The sequence below is a fragment of the Oncorhynchus mykiss genome, chromosome 6 (genome assembly GCF_013265735.2).
Source record: "Oncorhynchus mykiss isolate Arlee chromosome 6, USDA_OmykA_1.1, whole genome shotgun sequence".
In the NCBI taxonomy this organism is placed as follows: domain Eukaryota; kingdom Metazoa; phylum Chordata; class Actinopteri; order Salmoniformes; family Salmonidae; genus Oncorhynchus; species Oncorhynchus mykiss.
This window is the reverse complement of record NC_048570.1, coordinates 41659120-41676633: the sequence shown is the minus strand read 5'-3', so window position 1 is coordinate 41676633 and position 17514 is coordinate 41659120. Positions and strand designations below refer to the sequence as shown.

General features: G+C 43.3%; 1 protein-coding gene across 2 annotated transcripts in view; it reads right to left on the bottom strand.

Annotated features, from left to right (window-relative positions):
* The window catches only part of oxct1a (3-oxoacid CoA transferase 1a), a 106670-nt gene that overhangs the window by 1040 nt on the left and 88116 nt on the right, over positions 1-17514 (bottom strand). For both annotated transcript variants that reach the window (XM_021606527.2, XM_021606528.2), the window contains exons 14-16: positions 14730-14819; positions 13324-13404; positions 128-229 (exon numbers count right to left, since the gene is read on the bottom strand). In XM_021606527.2, coding sequence (XP_021462202.1) covers positions 128-229; positions 13324-13404; positions 14730-14819 — 273 coding nt within the window. The remainder of the gene's footprint in view (positions 1-127; positions 230-13323; positions 13405-14729; positions 14820-17514) is intronic.

The window sequence follows — 17514 nt, the reverse complement described above, 5'->3', positions numbered from 1 at the left end:
CTGTTTCAAGATTATATTTTTGAACGAGTAGATATGGAAAAGTTGGCTGGGGGTTGAACAACACAACCCTGAAGTGGCCAGTCAGTATATTCCCCGTGGCCAGACTGGCTGTCCCTGTATGACTCACCGCAAAGTGTGCTCCAGTGCATGCCTTAATGTCCTCTAGAGTGAGTCCCTCCCACACCTCGATCAGTGTCAGACCTTTAGTCTTGTCCACATCAAACACAGCCTGGGAGCGAGTGAGAGTGAGAGTGAGAGTGAGACAGAGACAGAGAGAGAGACAGAGAGAGAGATGGATTTAATAAAACAACATCTGAAATGTTGGGTGGAGGCCTAGAGGGTTAGACCCTGTACCTGTTGAGTTCTGACAGATGCAGTTTACTTCAAACAAAACTCAAAGTCTGGCAATGCACCCTGGAGATTCCTGCATTTCAGCTCAGAGTCTGTACTTGTTCTAATCGTCAGAAAATGATTGAAATGAAATGTTACTATTCTCACATCAACAAAAACATGGTAAGAAAGCACTAGCTGTATGAGCGACGAAACAATAGGAATACCTTCATCTCCCAGCCGGACCACAGACACTAAAATCTACACGGGTCCCACTGTCTGACTTTTCTCTGTGTTCACAAGGCCAGACTGACAGTTTGGTCTGAACCGAGACTCACCCTAGCCACATTCTGTCAGGACACCAGAGGTGTTGTGCAGGTCTCTCCTGCCCTTTTGGACTGGCCTCCACAATGACTCTGGCTGCGTCTCAAATCACACCCTATTTGTGACAGCACTTCTTTGGACCAAAAGCTCCATTTGGGATAAATCTGGTTGTTGTAAGATTTGGGCTTTGTCTCAACAACACTCTTAAAAGATTCCTATCCTCTTCTCGTTTCTTTCTTTCAACACCACTGACTGATATAATTTTACTGTATCGCTGCCACCTGGCATGTCCTACTACGTCAGCGATGGAGAAAAGGACACAGTTGGTTAAAAATGATTGAGACACTGCCGGAGACACTGCCATGGGCCCGTTAAGATATATATTTTTTAAATGATTTTTGTGCAATTTCTCTGTTGCCATAGTAATCTACAATGAGCATTTGGCTGCTCAGTGGGCAATCGGCCGGCACCCCTACCAACATGGGCCGGCCCGGCTTTCTGATTGGCTGAGCGGAGGTCGCTCAAATTCACATTGAAAGTAAAATGCTCAGAGAGACCCGCCCCGACTCTCTATCGTTAAATCAGCCAAGAGAGCACTTTCTAAATTGTCACCTCACTCAAAACATCCTATTCGTTGGATGGCTAAATTGAATTGGTCAAACAGTAAAGTGCAATGTCCTCATGATTCCTGTAATGAAAGTGTCTGTTTTGCTCCTGTATCTGTTTGGTTGGGGCCTGCTGCTGTGACGAGTGAGCCACTCTCCCCTCCCCCCCATGCGCTCCAGAGGTCAATGCAGTCTGATCACACACACCATTTCAAAATTACAATTGTAGGGGAAAACATCGTTCTGGAAGCTTCGTCCCAGTGTCTCTGTTGAAGATGAGTGTCTTAGCTTTCTGTAGGTGGCATTTATATTTCTCAACTCTCAATACTCAGCTCAACAACAACTATTTTACAACCAAGATATTTGAGATGGCTTTGAAATAGGGAGAGGCACGACCATTGCGAGGGCATAGGCCAATAGGTAGCCTACAACTGCAAAACATTTTTATGACATCACATTTACTGTTGGATGAATACATGGCTACAAGCAGTGAGCATTATATTAATAGTTAGCGATCTAGTCCATGTGTTTTGAGTTTCCACTTCCTCAGGTGTTAATCCACAAATTAATTAGCCTATGAAATTAGTGGACATAAATATATGTAATTCATCTCTATTTTTACAGTAAAAAAATAGCAATTATGGTCTTATTGTCAACCCAAACACATATGACAGGCACTGATTTGCATTATAAACTGGGTGGTTTGAGCCCTGAATTCGGATTGGCTGAAAGCCATCTTATATCAGAAAATAGTTTTACTGGTCTAATTACGTTGGTAACCAGTTTATAATAGCAATAAGGCTCCTCAGGGGTTTGTGATATATGGTCAATATACCACAGCCAAGGGCTGTGTCCAGGCACTCCGCTTTGCGTCGTGCATGGGAACAACCCTTAGCCGTGGTATACTGGCCATATACCACACCTCCTCAGGCCTTTTTGCTTAACTATAGCTTTTATAAACGTGGCTTAAAAGACGCACTCTGGGATCTTAAACACAACAAATTTGTAACATATTGCACAAATTGAATTTGTAACATCACACGAATTGTGAAATTCGTATCGTATCACAAAATGGATGACGTAGCGCACAAAAAATGTAAGAGTTGACGGTGTGCACAGTGATGTGGGCTGGTGTGAATAAAATGCCAAGGCCGAATTCTTGTCCCAGTCTGTCCCTGGTATGTAGGGCCGGCCCAGCCCCTGACATGACTCTTAAGACACTGTATGCAAGGATTATTTTGTTTTTAGGAATGCTGAATTATCTGTGTTGCTCTCAACAACCCCCCATTCTGTCCCACCTCTGCGAAGCATTGGCGCTGTTGTGATTTGATTGGAAGTTCACTTTTAGTGTCTCTGCCATTGATCAACAACTCATATTTTGAATACAAACAGGTCATAGGGTTAAAAGAGGGTCTTAGATTCATTGTTTCTTTTTGTTCCTGTCCTGCTTTGGCGAGGCACCTACATGGACTTCTTGGGGCATGGTCTTCTAGGCCACGACTTCACCCTCTCTCCCTCCCTCTCTGATCATGACTAGATTGTGAATACTGCCGTTTAGCTCATGGAGTCAGATAATATGCATTCTAATAGACTTTGTTTGGCATACTCTTATTATGTGTCGCAGGTCTAAGAATATATCACAAAAACATTACCCAGCAACACTCTCGGGAAAGCTGTCAGAACCTACAGCTCATTAGTAGGATGGGAGTGACAGGGAGATGCAGGAGGATGAGAGAGAGAGAGAGAGAGAGAGAGAGAGAGAGAGAGAGATAGAGAGAGAGAAATAATGTGGGAAAGGAAGAGTGTGGGAAAGGAAGGGGAAAACTTGGAAAGAAAATTAGAGTAAGGGTGGAGAGCAAAGGAAGGGAGGCAGAGACTTGTCTTGGACTGTCTGTGACGTTAGTGACTGGACCACAGCACTGGGCAACAGCATAAAGCCATCATCACACTGTACTATGGATTAGCGTCTTCTAAACTGAGGCAAGTTCTGTTATTCACTAAGCCTGTGAAATTAGCTGGTCTTCTCGTCATAATTATCCCTAGTCTGATCTTATCAGTCTGATGACTCCTTCTGTACAGACTCTCCCATTCCTCCATCTCCCTCGCTCTCCTACTCCCTCTTGCCATCCCTTCCCTCTCTCCCACAATCTTTCTTTTCACTTTTTCATTTCCTAATGTTTCCTCTTTAACCTACACTCTCTTTTCCCTCTCCGCCTTTTTCCGATAACTGCAGGCTTTTGCACCATCCCACCTATAATGCAACTGATTCAGCTCATCAACAAAACCTTGTTGTGTTGCATAATGTGTGTTAGAGCTAGGCTTGAACAAAAGCCTTTCCACAATTGCGTTCTCCTGGAACAGGGTTAAATAACAGTTTTAACAGAAGTAGACATAGAAAGTGGGGAATAACCAGAGAACATTAAGTACAACTCTGGGAATAGACTGCCAGAGGTAGCAGTTTGCTGCTGCAATTACTCTGAACCAGGGGAATGTCTGTTTCCACTGTGAATAAATAGGTAATTATTTTGGGCTGATTTCCATTTCAGAGGGGAACGCTGTTTCATGATTTACTGTTTACCAAACCAGGCACGTTCCGCAGGGTTACTGTGCGGAGCGCTGCCATCTAGCTAACACACATTGGCAGGCTGCTGTGAAGAGTCCTCATATGAGAGGGGCACAGAGGATCATGTGGCTGGCTACCTGATCCACCCAGAGGACAGAGAGGGGGAAGGAAGGAAATAGGGAATAGTAACAGGAGAGGATACCAGGAAGAGAGGGAAAGGTAGAGAAGAGAGTGGTGGGGGTGAGGAGAGAGAGAGAGAAAAGAGAGGGAAGAGGAGCGAGGTAATGAGAAGAGACAGATGGGAGGAAAGAAAACAAGGATAAAACAGAGAAGGGCACAAAGGAACGGGAGGAAAGGATGGGGATAGAAGAGGGGGTAGAGCAGAAAAAGAGGGATAAAAAAGGGGGAGAGGGAGGTGGTGATGACAGTGGTGGGTAGGGGACGCTTTAACCTTTATAAATGTTGGGAAGCATCTTGCGCAATCACTCTAAAACGCACCCAGGCAAAAATGTACGGGTGGAAAAAAAGAGAAGCACACACTGTTTCTCCAACCCTGACTGGTCATAATTCTACAGCCGCCTTTAGAGAAAGCGAGAGAGCGAGAGAAAGAGAGCGAGCAGGAGAGGCACAGACAGACAGAAAGGAAGAGATTGAGAAAAGGAAAGACACTGGCGCGATAGGACGCCGAGAGAAACACGGCTACATGGCACACCAGGCTCCGGCATCGATCTGCCTCTCTACACCTGGCACAAACCCAAACTATCCCCTATAATACTGAATAGACACACACACACACACACACACACACACACACACACACACACACACACACACACACACACACACACACACACACACACACACACAATCAATGATCCTGTGCAGGCCTCCATTACACCTCTGTGCCCCCTGTGTAGAAGCCAGCTGAGCTGCTAATGGAGCCAGCGATGACTGCTGAAGCCTTTTGTCCTGCTGAGCACAGTAGACAGCAACAAGCATTACCCAGGGTCACAGGATGTCTGCTCTGGTGTGCTCAGATAGGTTAGAGTACAGATTATAGGGCACATTAAGCCATAGATCCCATCAGATTAAACTAAATACGGCACAAAAAGCATTGTCAATATTTTAACACTTACAGTACCTTCAGAGAGTATTCCCAACCCTTTGCTTTTTCCACATTTTGATGTGTTATGCAGTAGGATTCAAATGGATTTATTTAGCTTTTTTTTTTGTCAACGATCTACACAAAATACTCCTAATGTCAAAATGGAAAACTAACATTTGTAAAAATATATATATAAAAAAAACGATATGAAAAATAAAACACTAATATATCTTGATTGGATGAGTAATCAACACCCTGAGTCAGAATTAGAATCACCTTTGGCAGTGATTACAGCTGAGTCTTTCTGGGTAAGTCTCTAAGAGTTTTGCACACCTGGAGTGTACAATATTTGCACATTATTCTTTTTTAAATTCTTCAAGCTCTGTCAAGTTGGTTGTTGATCATTGCTAAACAGCCATTTTTAAGTCTTGCCATAGATTTTCAAGCCAATTTAAGTCAAAACTGTAACTAGGCCACTCAGGAACATTCAATGTGGTCTTGGTAAGCATATTTGGCCTTGTGTTTTAGGTTATTGTCCTGCTGAAATGTGAATTTGTCTCCCAGTGTCTAGTGGAAAGCAGACGGAACAAGGTTTTCCTCTAGGATTTTGCCTGTGCTTAGATCTATTCCGTTTCTTTTTATCATAAAAAACTTCCTAGTCCTTGACGATGACAAGTATAATGCATAACATGATGTAGCCACCACCATGCTTAAAAATATGAAGAGTGGTACACTCAGTGATGTGTTGTGTTTGCCCCAAACATAACACTTTGTATTCAGTTAATTTCTTTGCCACATCTTTGCCATTTTACTTTAGTGCCTTATTGGAAACAGGATGCATGTTTTGGAACATTTCTATTCTGTACAGGCATCCTTCCATTCACTCTGTCATTTAGGTTAGTATTGTGGAGTCATTACAATGTTGTTGATCCATCCTCAGTCTTCTCCAAGCACAGCCAATACACTGTAACTGTTTTAAAGTCACCATTGGCCGCATGCTGAAATCCCTAAGCGGTTTCCTTCCTCTCTGGCAACTGAGTTAGGAAGGACGCCTGTATCTTTGTAGTGACTGGGTGTATTCATACACCATCCAAAGTGTAACTAATAACTTCACAATACTACCAATAGCTTCCCTTCTTTGTGAGGCATTGGAAAACCTCCCTGGTCTTTGTGGTTGAATCTGTGTTTGAAATTCACTGATCGACTGAGGGACCTTACAGGAAATTGTATGTGTGGGGTAGAAAGATGAGGTAGTCATTAAAAAAAAATCATGGTAAACACTATTATTGCACACAGAGTGAGTCCATATGACTTGTTAAGCAAATGTATACTTCTCAATGTATTTAGGCTTGCCATAACAAAGGGGTTAAATAAAATGGGACTAATACAAAAATGTGCCTGCTTGCTACAGTATGCGATATTCAGATCGAAACATCTACCAGTAAGGCTCTGGGCGAAATTCTGACTGATACGCTTACCTGCTGCTAAACTGTGAAATTGTATTATAGGAATTGTGCTATGTAACCCTGTAGGGGATGAATAGACATGCAGAACAGGCGCAGAACAGCTGGTAAACATGAGCAGGAACAGCAAATGTATTGAGCCATCTGTCAGAACACTGGAATCACAACACATGTACAGCATACAGCCCCATGCTGCACACATACAACACTACAGTAATAATGGCCCAGGCTTTGGAAAACATTGTAAGAATGTTAGGCATCCTCCATGTATCTCATTTAGAACAATCATGGTAAGATAGCCTCAGAGTTGAACATTTTATAATCCTACCATAAAAAAATAACTGTGGCTTCTCAAACAGTATATCCTTTGAGTTACTTTTTTACTAAAGTAAAATGTACAGAGAACAAAAATATAAATGCGATAGGCAACAATTTCAAAGATTTTACTGAGTTCCAGTTCATATACGGAAATCATTTTTAATTTTGTTTGTTGTTTTTTTACCCCGCTTTCTCCCGAATTTCGTGGTGTCCAATTTGTAGTTATAGTCGTCTCATCGCTGCAACTCCCATACGGACTCGGGAGAGGCGAAGGTGGAGAGCCATGTGGCCTCCGAAACACAACCCAACCAAGCCGCACTGCTTCTTGACACAATGCCCACTTAACCCGGAAGCCAGCCGCACAAATGTGTCGGAGGAAACACTGTGCAACTGGGCGACCGCGTCAGCGTGCAATGCGCCCAGCTCGCCACAGGAGTCGCTAGTGCGCGATGGGACAAGGACATCCCTGCCGGCCAAACCCTCCCCTAACCTGGACGACGGTAATTGACCATTAATTCAAATAAACACTTCTACGCATAGCCGTCAAGCCACTGATGTAGACCTTTGGAACATCTACATTTTAAAAAGTTTAATAAATCCATTTAATATAGCCTACACCATCACAGTAAATCCATTATTTATTTTAGACAGGTCTAAAGAAACATGATATGAATAAAATGTAGTCTATTTAAGAAGAACAGAATAGCATACTCTGAGTTGTCCTTATGTTAGGCCCTGATATGGCTATGCCATAGGGCTGTGGGCTACACTAGTTCATTGAGCAGACAAGATTTACTAAGAATTACGTGACATTATTTTATAGTGTGAAGAATACAATTGAATATAGCTGAATAAAATAGAAAAGGATGTTTTCTCAAAACAATTTCTGAGGTAGTGCGCACATGCGGTTATTCTGTGTTGAGCAGTTAACAAAGAAACAGGTCCTCCTATATGCTTAATTTAGAGTTATTTATGCAACTTTAGATGTGATACAAACATTGGGCTATTTGTTTTGATTCGTAATACATTCTAAGGCTGCATGATGCGTCTACGATTGATTTGAAAAGTTGCATGAAAGGCATGAGCTCGGCGTTGTTTCTTGCACAGGCTGCACACACTTCATCAATCTCTCATTCACAATTTGACAAGCACTTGATAATGCCTCAAATTTCAAGACAGCATTCCCCTAACGTGGCTGTAATGACCCCCCAAAAAAATCCCTCCTGCGTATTCTGAAGCACCTCTCACTCACATGGCTCTCTCAGATATCTCAATTCTTATTAGCAAATTTCCATCACGTGATCGTGTTCTCGTCACAGGCATCTATCTCTGCTCCAAAGTAGGCTACAAGTGAAGACCGACACATCCGAGACACAACTGCAGGGCGTCCTTCTTATCGAATTCTGAGGTGCATATTAAAGATGTTAGAAGAACTGTCGACATTTACTTTTCATCAGCCAACAAGATGAGTAGTCCTAATGAACCGCAGAAGCACTAGTCTATGTCATTCTACTCTCCCCCTTAGTACAAAAGTTTACCTATTCTATTGATCAATTTGTCCTTCTGTCCGAGAAATAAATATTCCAAACATAGTCTGGGACAGTTGTGGGATGCGATAGATCCCAAACTGATACAACCACTCACATCAAAAAATATTTTAAAAGCAATGAGGATGATGCAACAGATCAAAACATTTAGCTTAAAATGTTGATAAACTATTAGGCTATATCTCACATTATAAGCCCAGCAATGCGCACACGGCAGTAGGCTATCAGCGCGAATGTTCCAAAATGCAATCAATTAGTGCGAAAACACCATTCTCAAAAGTGACCCCAAATGCGATTATGCATGTAATGCCTTATTATAAAGGTGCCTTTTTATGGTGAAAATGACCTTCCCCAAACTTGAAACTCATGTGCCTCCTATTTATACCTGTTAGGCTCTACACCGGTTGCAAAGCGGATTCATGTGCTTAATTTTAAGAAGTTATTTGGCCGCTAAGTTGTTTTCATGCAGGCCAGGTAGGCTACACTCCTGTAATGTGAAGCAATGTGCTTAATATTCGTAAAGTTGATAAATAAATATTGTAGGCCAAGCCAATATAAAGCTGACGGGATCCTCCTCTTTTTAAAAACTCCGTTCTCAGGCAATTGCATAGCCTATAGAAATGTGGCGCATCATGCGCTCATGGGCTCTCATGAAGTGTTTGATTTGAATTTTTGACTACATTTGCATAGCTTGGAGAAGCCTAGTTACCGTGACTAAACGGTCACATGGAATCTGACTGTGGTCATAACTTGTGGCTGCCGGTGTTGTGGTGATATGGTCACTGTAACAGCCCTCGGCCGGCGTGGTAATACGTGGTCTGCGGTTGTCAGGCCGGTTGGACGTACTGCCAAATTCTCTAAAACGACATTGGAGGCGGCTTATGGTAAATAAATTAACATTAAATTCTCTGGAAACAAATCAAATTTTATTTGTCACATGCGCCGAATACAACACGTGTAGACCTTACAGTGAAATGCTTACTTACGAGCCCCTAACCAACAGTGCAGTTTCCAAATATACGGATAAGAATGAGATAAAAGTAACAAGTACTTAAAGAGCAGCAGTAAAACAATAACAATCTATACAATCTATGCCGGTACAGAGTCAATGTGTGGGGGCACTGGTTAGTTGAGGTAGTATGTACATGTAGGTAGAGTTAATTAAAGTGACTATGCATAGATGACAACATAGAGTGGCATTGATATGGAGAGGGGGCAATGCAAATAGTTTGGGTAGCCATTTGACTAGATGTTCAGAAGTCTTATGGTTTGGGGGTAGAAGCTGTTAAGAAGCCACTTGGACCTAGACTTGGCGTTCCGGTACCGCTTGCTGTGTGGTAGCAGAGAGAACAGTCTATGACTAGGGTGGTTGGAGTCTTTGACAATTTGTAGGGCCTTCCTCTGACACCGCCTGGTATAGAGGTTCTGGATGGCAGGAAGCTTGGCCCCAGTGATGTACTGGGCCGTTTGCACTACCCTCTGTCGTGCCTTGCGGTCGGAGGCTGAGCAGTTGCCATACCAGGCAGTGATGCAACCAGTCAGGATGCTCTCGATGGTGCAGCTGTAGAACCTTTTGAGGATCATGCCAAATCTTTTCAGTTTCCTGAAGGGGAATAGGTTCTGTCATGCCCTCTTCACAACTGCCATGGTGTGCTTGGACCATGGTAGTTTGTTGGTGATGTGGACACCAAGGAACTTGAAGCGCTCAACCTACTCCACTGCAGCCCCATCGAGGGGGTGTGCTTGGTCCTCTTTTTCCTGTAGTCCACAATCATCTCTTTTGTCTTGATCACGTTGAGGGAGTGGTTGTTGTCCTGGAACCACACGGCCAGGTCTCTGACCTCCTCCCTCAAGGCTGTCTCGTTGTTGTCGGTGATCAGGCCTACCACTGTTGTGTCATCTGCAAATTTAATGATGGTGTTGGAGTCATGCCTGACTGTTCAGTCATGAGTGAACAGGGAGTACAGGAGGGGGCTGAGCACGCAACCCTGAGGGGCCCCTGTGTTGAGGATCAGCGTGGTGGATGGGTTGTTACCTACCCTTACCACCTGGGGGCGGCCCGTCAGGAAGTCCAGGATCCAGTTGCAGAGGGAGGTGTTTAGTCCCTGGGTCCTTAGCTTATTGATGAGCTTTGAGGGCACTATGGTGTTGAACGCTGAGCTGTAGTCAATAAATAGCATTCTCACATAGGTGTTTATTTTGTACTTGTGGGAAAGGGTGGATTGCAATAGAGACCGCATCATCTGTGGATCTGTTTTGGTGGTATGCAAATTGGAGTGGGTATAGGGTTTCTGGGACGATGGTGTTGATGTGAGTTATGACCAGCCTTTCAAAGCACTTCATGGCTACAGACATGAGTTCCGGGTTAGAGTCCCACTCCTTGAAAGTGGTAGCTCTACCCTTTAGCTCAGTGCGGATGCTGCCTGTAATCCATGGCTTCTGGTTGGATTTGGACGATGTTATCGATGCACTTATTGATGAAGTCAATGACAGATGTGGTGTACTCCTCAATGCCATTGGAGGAATCCCGGAACATATTCCAGTCTGTGCTAGCAAAACAGTCCTGTAGTTTATCATCTGCTTCATCTGACCACTTTTTTATTGATCTAGTTACTGGTGCTTCCTGCTTTAATTTTAGCTTGTAAGCAGGAATCAGTAGGTTGGAATTATGGGCAGATTTGCCAAATGGAGGGCGAGGGAGAGCTTTGTATGCATCTCTGTGTGTGGAGTATAGGTGGTCCAGAGTTATTTTCCCTCTGGTTGCACATTTAACATGCTGATAGAAATTTGGTAAAACTGATTTAAGTTTCCCTGCATTAAAGTCCCCGGCTTCTAGGAGCGCCTCCCCTGGGTGAGTGTTTTCTTGTTTGCATTGGGCGGAATACAGCTCATTCAATGCTATCTTAGTGCCAGCCTCTGACTGTGGTGGTATGTAAACTGCTAAAAAGAATACAGATGAAAACTCTTGGTAGGTAGTGTGGTGTACAGATTATCATGAGAAACTCTACCTCAGGCGAGGAATAGCTCGAGACTTCCTTAGATATCGTGCACCAGCTGTTGTTTACAAAAATACATAGACCGCCGCCCCTTGTCTTACCAGACGCTGCTTTTTTATCCTGCCGGTACATCGTATAATCAGCCAGCTGTATGTTGATATTGTCGTCATTCAGCCACTACTCCGTGAGGCATATGATTTTACCGTTTTTAATCTCCCGTTGGTAGTTTCATCTTCCCAGTAACTCGCCCATTTTATTGTCCAAAGGTAGCATGTTTGCTAGCAGAATTGAAGGTAGTGAGGGTTTATTCGATCGCCTCCGACTTCTCAGAAGGCAGCCCGCTCTCCGGCCTCTCTTCCTCCTCTTCACATAGATCACTGGGGTCGGGGCCTGTTCCCGAGGGAGCCGTAAATCCTCCACCTCGTGAAAGAAGAAAAAGGATTCTGATAGTCCGTGGTGAGTAATCGCAGTCCTGATGTCTAGAAGTTATTTCCGGTCATAAGAGACGGTAGCGGCAACATTATGTACAAAAAGAGTAAAAAAAATAAGTTACAAACAACGCAGATAAACGAACAAAAAAACACAACCAGTTTGGGGCACGTAAAACGTCTGCCTTCTGCTCCGGCGCCATCTTAAAGCTCTGGTGGACATTCCTCCAGTCAGTATGCCAATTGCACATTTGAGACATCCTAATAGTTTATAGGTCAAACCGTTCAGACGCTACAGACATTTTTGTTAGAATAATGTTTTTGGGGGATGTCTCATGGTCTGACAAACAGAAGGCAGACATTAGCGGATGCGGTGGATTGAGACGAAGCCCATGCAATATATCTCTAGCTTAAACTGATGGATTTGGATGGGGATTCTTGTTATTATGTTACTTTGAACGACGCGCATTTTTTTTATTTCAAGAAATTATCAAAAGTTTGACAACTCTGTTTGTAAGCTTTTAAATCATGTAAATCTCAACTGTTTATCTTTTCCAGTGAAGACATGGATGTCTCATGGTATGGCGAGGTATGCAAAATAGGTCAACTTTGAGCACCTTTAGCTCTTGAATAATTTGTAATTCAGGTCCAAAAAGTCACTTTCTGACCACTTCTACAATGGGCAAATATGTATGGAAGGTTTCGTTCCAATCAAAAGGAGTGTTGTCAAAGTGATTGAACAAAAACATTGTAAGAACATTAGACATCCTAGGGGTAACTTGTTTATACTGAAACAGTAATAATATATGTGCAGCTTTGCAAACGTTGTAAGAACGCTAGAGCTCATTGGGGGTTAGTGGTTTCCAGATGAAGCATTATTAGCGCTTAGGTGGGCCATGTGGTGGAGCTAGTAACATCATTAAAATACATCTCCATAAAAGACAGCCCTACGTTCTGGGATATCAAATCAATATTGAGCAATCTGCTGATTGGATTACGGTTAACCAAATAAATGTAATTTCCATCTCCCCAGGTCCCTCTGCAGCATCAAATATATATATCAGTCCCTGGTGTGTGTGTGTGTGTGTGTGTGTGTTTTTCTCACCTTTCTTTCTGTGTTCCAATGTCTATAATAAACTTACCAGGGAAATAGATTTGGTCTATTGTTCAGAATACTGAAACACAAGCCCAGTGGCTGCTAAAGCCAAGCAATTCTGTTTGTACTCTTTCAACCTTTTCCAATGCTGTAAACGTTCATGATTCTGTGAGCTGGAGAGGAGAGTGTCAGCTCTAGGCCTACAGAGGCAGTAATGTATTGTCACTGGAGCAAAGTGTTTCACATAAAGCCTGACATTATGACTCACATTCAGCTTAGGTATGATATAACCCAGGCGTCTGAATAGGCCGAGTTGGGCTCCAAAATATACAGATTCGTTTTGAAGAGTCACTTCAATCTTTCTGTGTGGGAGAGATTCAAATGAGGCATGTGTCGTGAGGAGCTTGATTTGTAAGCCAGTGAATTGAATCTAGACAACACAGATATGTGGGACACATTGGCAAACTGAAAAGAGGGAACAGAGACACACAGGGAAACACACAGAACTCAAACAGCCCTACAGTATGCACTTTCACACAAACACACACCTTTTCAGTGATGATCCGATCCACACACTGTTTTCCTGTCAGTGGCAGGTTGCACGTGTCCAGAATCTTGTGTTTTCCTCCCTGACAAAGATAAAGGGAAAGAGAAAAGTGGAGAGAGAACGAGACAGAACAGTTTATGTCAAACAACCACCCAGTTTAACTGGTCACTACGGCTACACCCCTGCGTCTGTCCAACAAGAACTGTTTCTACTGTACCATACTATTCACTATGACAGTTATCAGGGCTTTCGATATAATGTGTGGTAAGCGTCTTCACTGTCCACAGAAAAGCACCTGTGTGTGTGTGTGTGTGTGTGGAGGAAGGGCAGCTGGGCTCTCGTTATTCTCTGCCCTAGGGGTGTGTGATCCTGCTGACCCTCCCTTTCACCCCCTACACAAACATATGTTTGTTTTACTATCCTTGTGGGGACCAAACAATTGATTCCCATTCAAAATCCTTTGTAACCCTAATTGTAACCCTAACCCTTAACCTAACCGCTAAGCCTAAAATAGCCTTTTTTTTTCTTCTTGTGGGGGCCGATGTCACGTCCCCACTTTTCTGAATTTTCCTTGTTTTACTATCCTTGTGAGGAGACACACACACAGGTTGCTCATGATGAGCAGAGTGGGGGACCATGATAAATAAATAAGACCTTTGCAGCGGTCAACAGGTATCAGTAAACATCTCCATGTCCCTATTCACATCCACCTGCTCCGCCATCTGGACTGGGCTACAAGTACTCCCATTACAGTTGATAGGTCTGGAAAGCCACGGCCATAAATACTTCCATTACAGATCATCTATCAATTGTGACAGGTGGCCTAGCGGTTAAGAGAGTTGGTTCAGTAACCGAAAGGTCGCCGATTCAAATCCCGAGCCGACTAGGTGAAAAAAAATAGTGTCTGCTAAATGACTCAAATGTAAATCATAAGCCTGGACAAGTAGGGCTACAAATATTCCCATTACAGAGGCTTTTTTTTTGTGCATTTTACTGCCATGATCAGGTGGGTACTACAGTATGTATTGGTAATGGATGGGAGTATTAGTCCATATAAGCACCAAGCAGCCTATGAGGAGCTCTGGGACTATTAGAGGCATCACTGAATCATTAGTTCATCCATTACTGGAATCAGAAGCGCATCAACGGGACTGACTCATCACCCTCAGAGAGTGGAACAAGACATTAGAGATGGAAGCTGCTGGAGGAATCCCCTTCATTAAACTCTGCTCTCTAAACCACTTTAGGAGGTTACATCACAGAATATATTTAGTAAAAAGGCAGCCAAGGAGAGCAGTATATGCATTAGCACATATCTGATGTGTAAAATATAGCTGATCTGGAGTCACACAGACACATCTGGAACTGGGTGGCCTTGGATTGGCATGCACACACACACACTCTAACCTTAGCTGAGTGCTCCATGGTGACGACCACCTTGGTTCCAGCGCTGGCCACCAGATCCATGGCTCCACCCATTCCCTTCACCATCTTACCCTGAAGGAAAAAAAACAAAACAATACAGTAAACAGTACAGCTCAGGGGAACGTAAGTAGCGTATCTTCCACGCAGGCTACCAGTAACAGCCGACACAGAGTATGTTGCCAGTTGTTTGCTTTTCGCATAAGTGGGCCTAAGCATAGTACAGCAGTTCTAACTTTCCAATCCAGAGGCTAAACCAAACTGGCACCATATCTTTAGCATACAGTAATCCACTAAATAGTGTGCCCAGTGGGTAATACAACGATATAAACACTGTATTACTGCAGAGTCCAGCCCTGCCTGGGTCAGCTTATTTCTTGTTAATGGACACAGTCAACACACACATCCCTCGCAGAGTATTGAGGTCTACATTCAATAGAGAGCAGAAAAAAACAGTGAAGAATTTCTTATTAGATTAGAGAACATACATTTTTTTTTGAAAAATCATACACAGGCCTCTCGTTTCTCTGGGTCCAATTAGCTTTACTGGCATGCACACACCCAGGGGGTCAGATTGCTGAATAACATAATTAAAAATCTGTTTTGCTCATCAATCGCAATAGTGCATTCGGAAAGGATTCAGAACTCTTGACTTTTTCCACATTACAGCCTTATTCTAAAATGAATACAATTGTTTTTTCCCCTCATCAATCTACACACAACCCATAATGACAAAGCAAAAACAGAATTTTTTTAAAGAAGGGAAAAATCACATTTACATAAGTATTCAGACCCTTTACACAGTATCTTTGTTGAAGCACCTTTGGCAGCGATTACAGCCCGAGTCTTCTTGAGTATGACGCTACAAGCTTGGCACACCTGTATTTGGAGAGTTTCTCCCATTCTTCTCTGCAGACCCTCTCAAGTTCTGTCAGGTTGGATGGGGAGAGTCGCAGCACAGCTATTTTCAGGTCTCTCCAGAGATGTTTGATAGGGTTTAAGTCCTGGCTCTGGCTGGGCCACTCAAGGACATTCAGGAACTTGTCCCGAAGCCACTCTTGCATTGTCTTGGCTGTGTACTTAGGGTCGTTGTCCTGTTGGAAGGTGAACCTTCGCCTTGAGTGCTCTGGAGCAGGTTTTATTCAAGGATCTCTGTATTTTGCTCCGTTAATCTTTCCCTAAATCCTGACTAGTATCCCAGTCCCTGCTAATGAAAAAACTCCCCACAGCATGATGCTGCCACCACCATGCTTCACAGTAGGGATGGTGCCAGGTTTCCTCCAGACGTGACACTTGGCATTCAGTCTAAAGATAGTTCAATATTGGTTTCATCATACCAGATAATCTGGTTACTCATGGCCTGAGGGTCCTTGAGGTGTCTTTTGGCAAACTCAATGCGGGCTGTCGTGACTTTTACTGAGGAGTGGTTGCCGCCTGGCCACTTTACCATAAAGGCCTGATTGGTGGAGTGCTGCAAAGATGGTTGTCCTTCTGGAAGGACCGATTGCTCAGTTTGGCCAGGAAGCCAGCTCTAGCAAGAGTCTTGGTGGTTCCAAACATCTTCTATTTAAGAAAGATTGAGGCCACTGAGTTCTTCAATGCTGCAGACATTTTTTGGTATCCACAATCCTGTCTCGGAGCGCTACGGACAATTCTTTCGACGTCATGGCTTGTTTTTTTCTCTGACATGCACTGTCAACTGTGGGACTTCATATAGACAGGCGTGTGCCTTTCCAAATCATGTCCAATCAATTGAATTTACCACACGTGGACTCCAATCAAGTTGTAGAAACATCTCAGGGATGATCAATGGAAACAGGATGCACTGGAGCTCAATTTCGAGTCTCATAGCAAAGGGTCTGAATACTTATGTAAATAAGGTATCTGTTTTTTATTTTCAATAAATGTGCAAACATTTCTAAAAACCTGTTTTCGCTTTGTCATTATGGGTATTGTGTGTAGGTTGATGATATTTTTTTTTATTTAATCCATTTTAGAATAAGGCTGTCATTTAACAAAATGTGGACAAAGCGAAGGGGTCTGTATACTTTCTGAATGCACTGTAGTCTATACGTTACAGTATATAAATAGAGTATGCTTTAGCGTTTGGCATCTCTGGCTGAGGTGGACATGGGGAGAGGAAGAAAGAGGGAGGGAGGGAAAGAGACACCCAATAAAGTTATTTCCTCTCTCTCCACCTTTGTTCATTCCTGTTCATTCCAATTCATTCTGAATCAGGGTCCGGTTTCCCGATAGTGACGGAATTTAGGCTTACGAGTGTTTTAACGATGCATATATCCTACAAGAAACAAAGATGTAACAAAATACCACACAGAGAGAATGGATTATGTGTCGATGCTGACAGAATCGAAAGAAAGGGAGTGCTGCTCTCAGATCAGCTTTCTCCAATTCAAATATTTCCTTAACATTAGAAATATTCCATAATACTGATGAGGGATCAGTTCCTAGTGCGATATTGCCACCTACGGCTACAAATATTGACGTGGTTTATTCTTACATGCTGACCAGAATGTACACGTCGCGTGCGCGAGCGACGCAAAATACATTTAGAAATCGATGTTATTCAATTATTGCACCCACACTGCTTGCACGGGTCAACGAGCGTCTGCTTTGCCAAGGGCTAAAATAGAGGTCATTCCTATTTCTGACGCAGATCGCGCTGCAAGTCCTGCCTCTCCCATCTCCTCATTAGTTTATAGAAGCAGGTACCCACGTGCCATCTTCTCATTGGTTATACCCACGTGGGTGA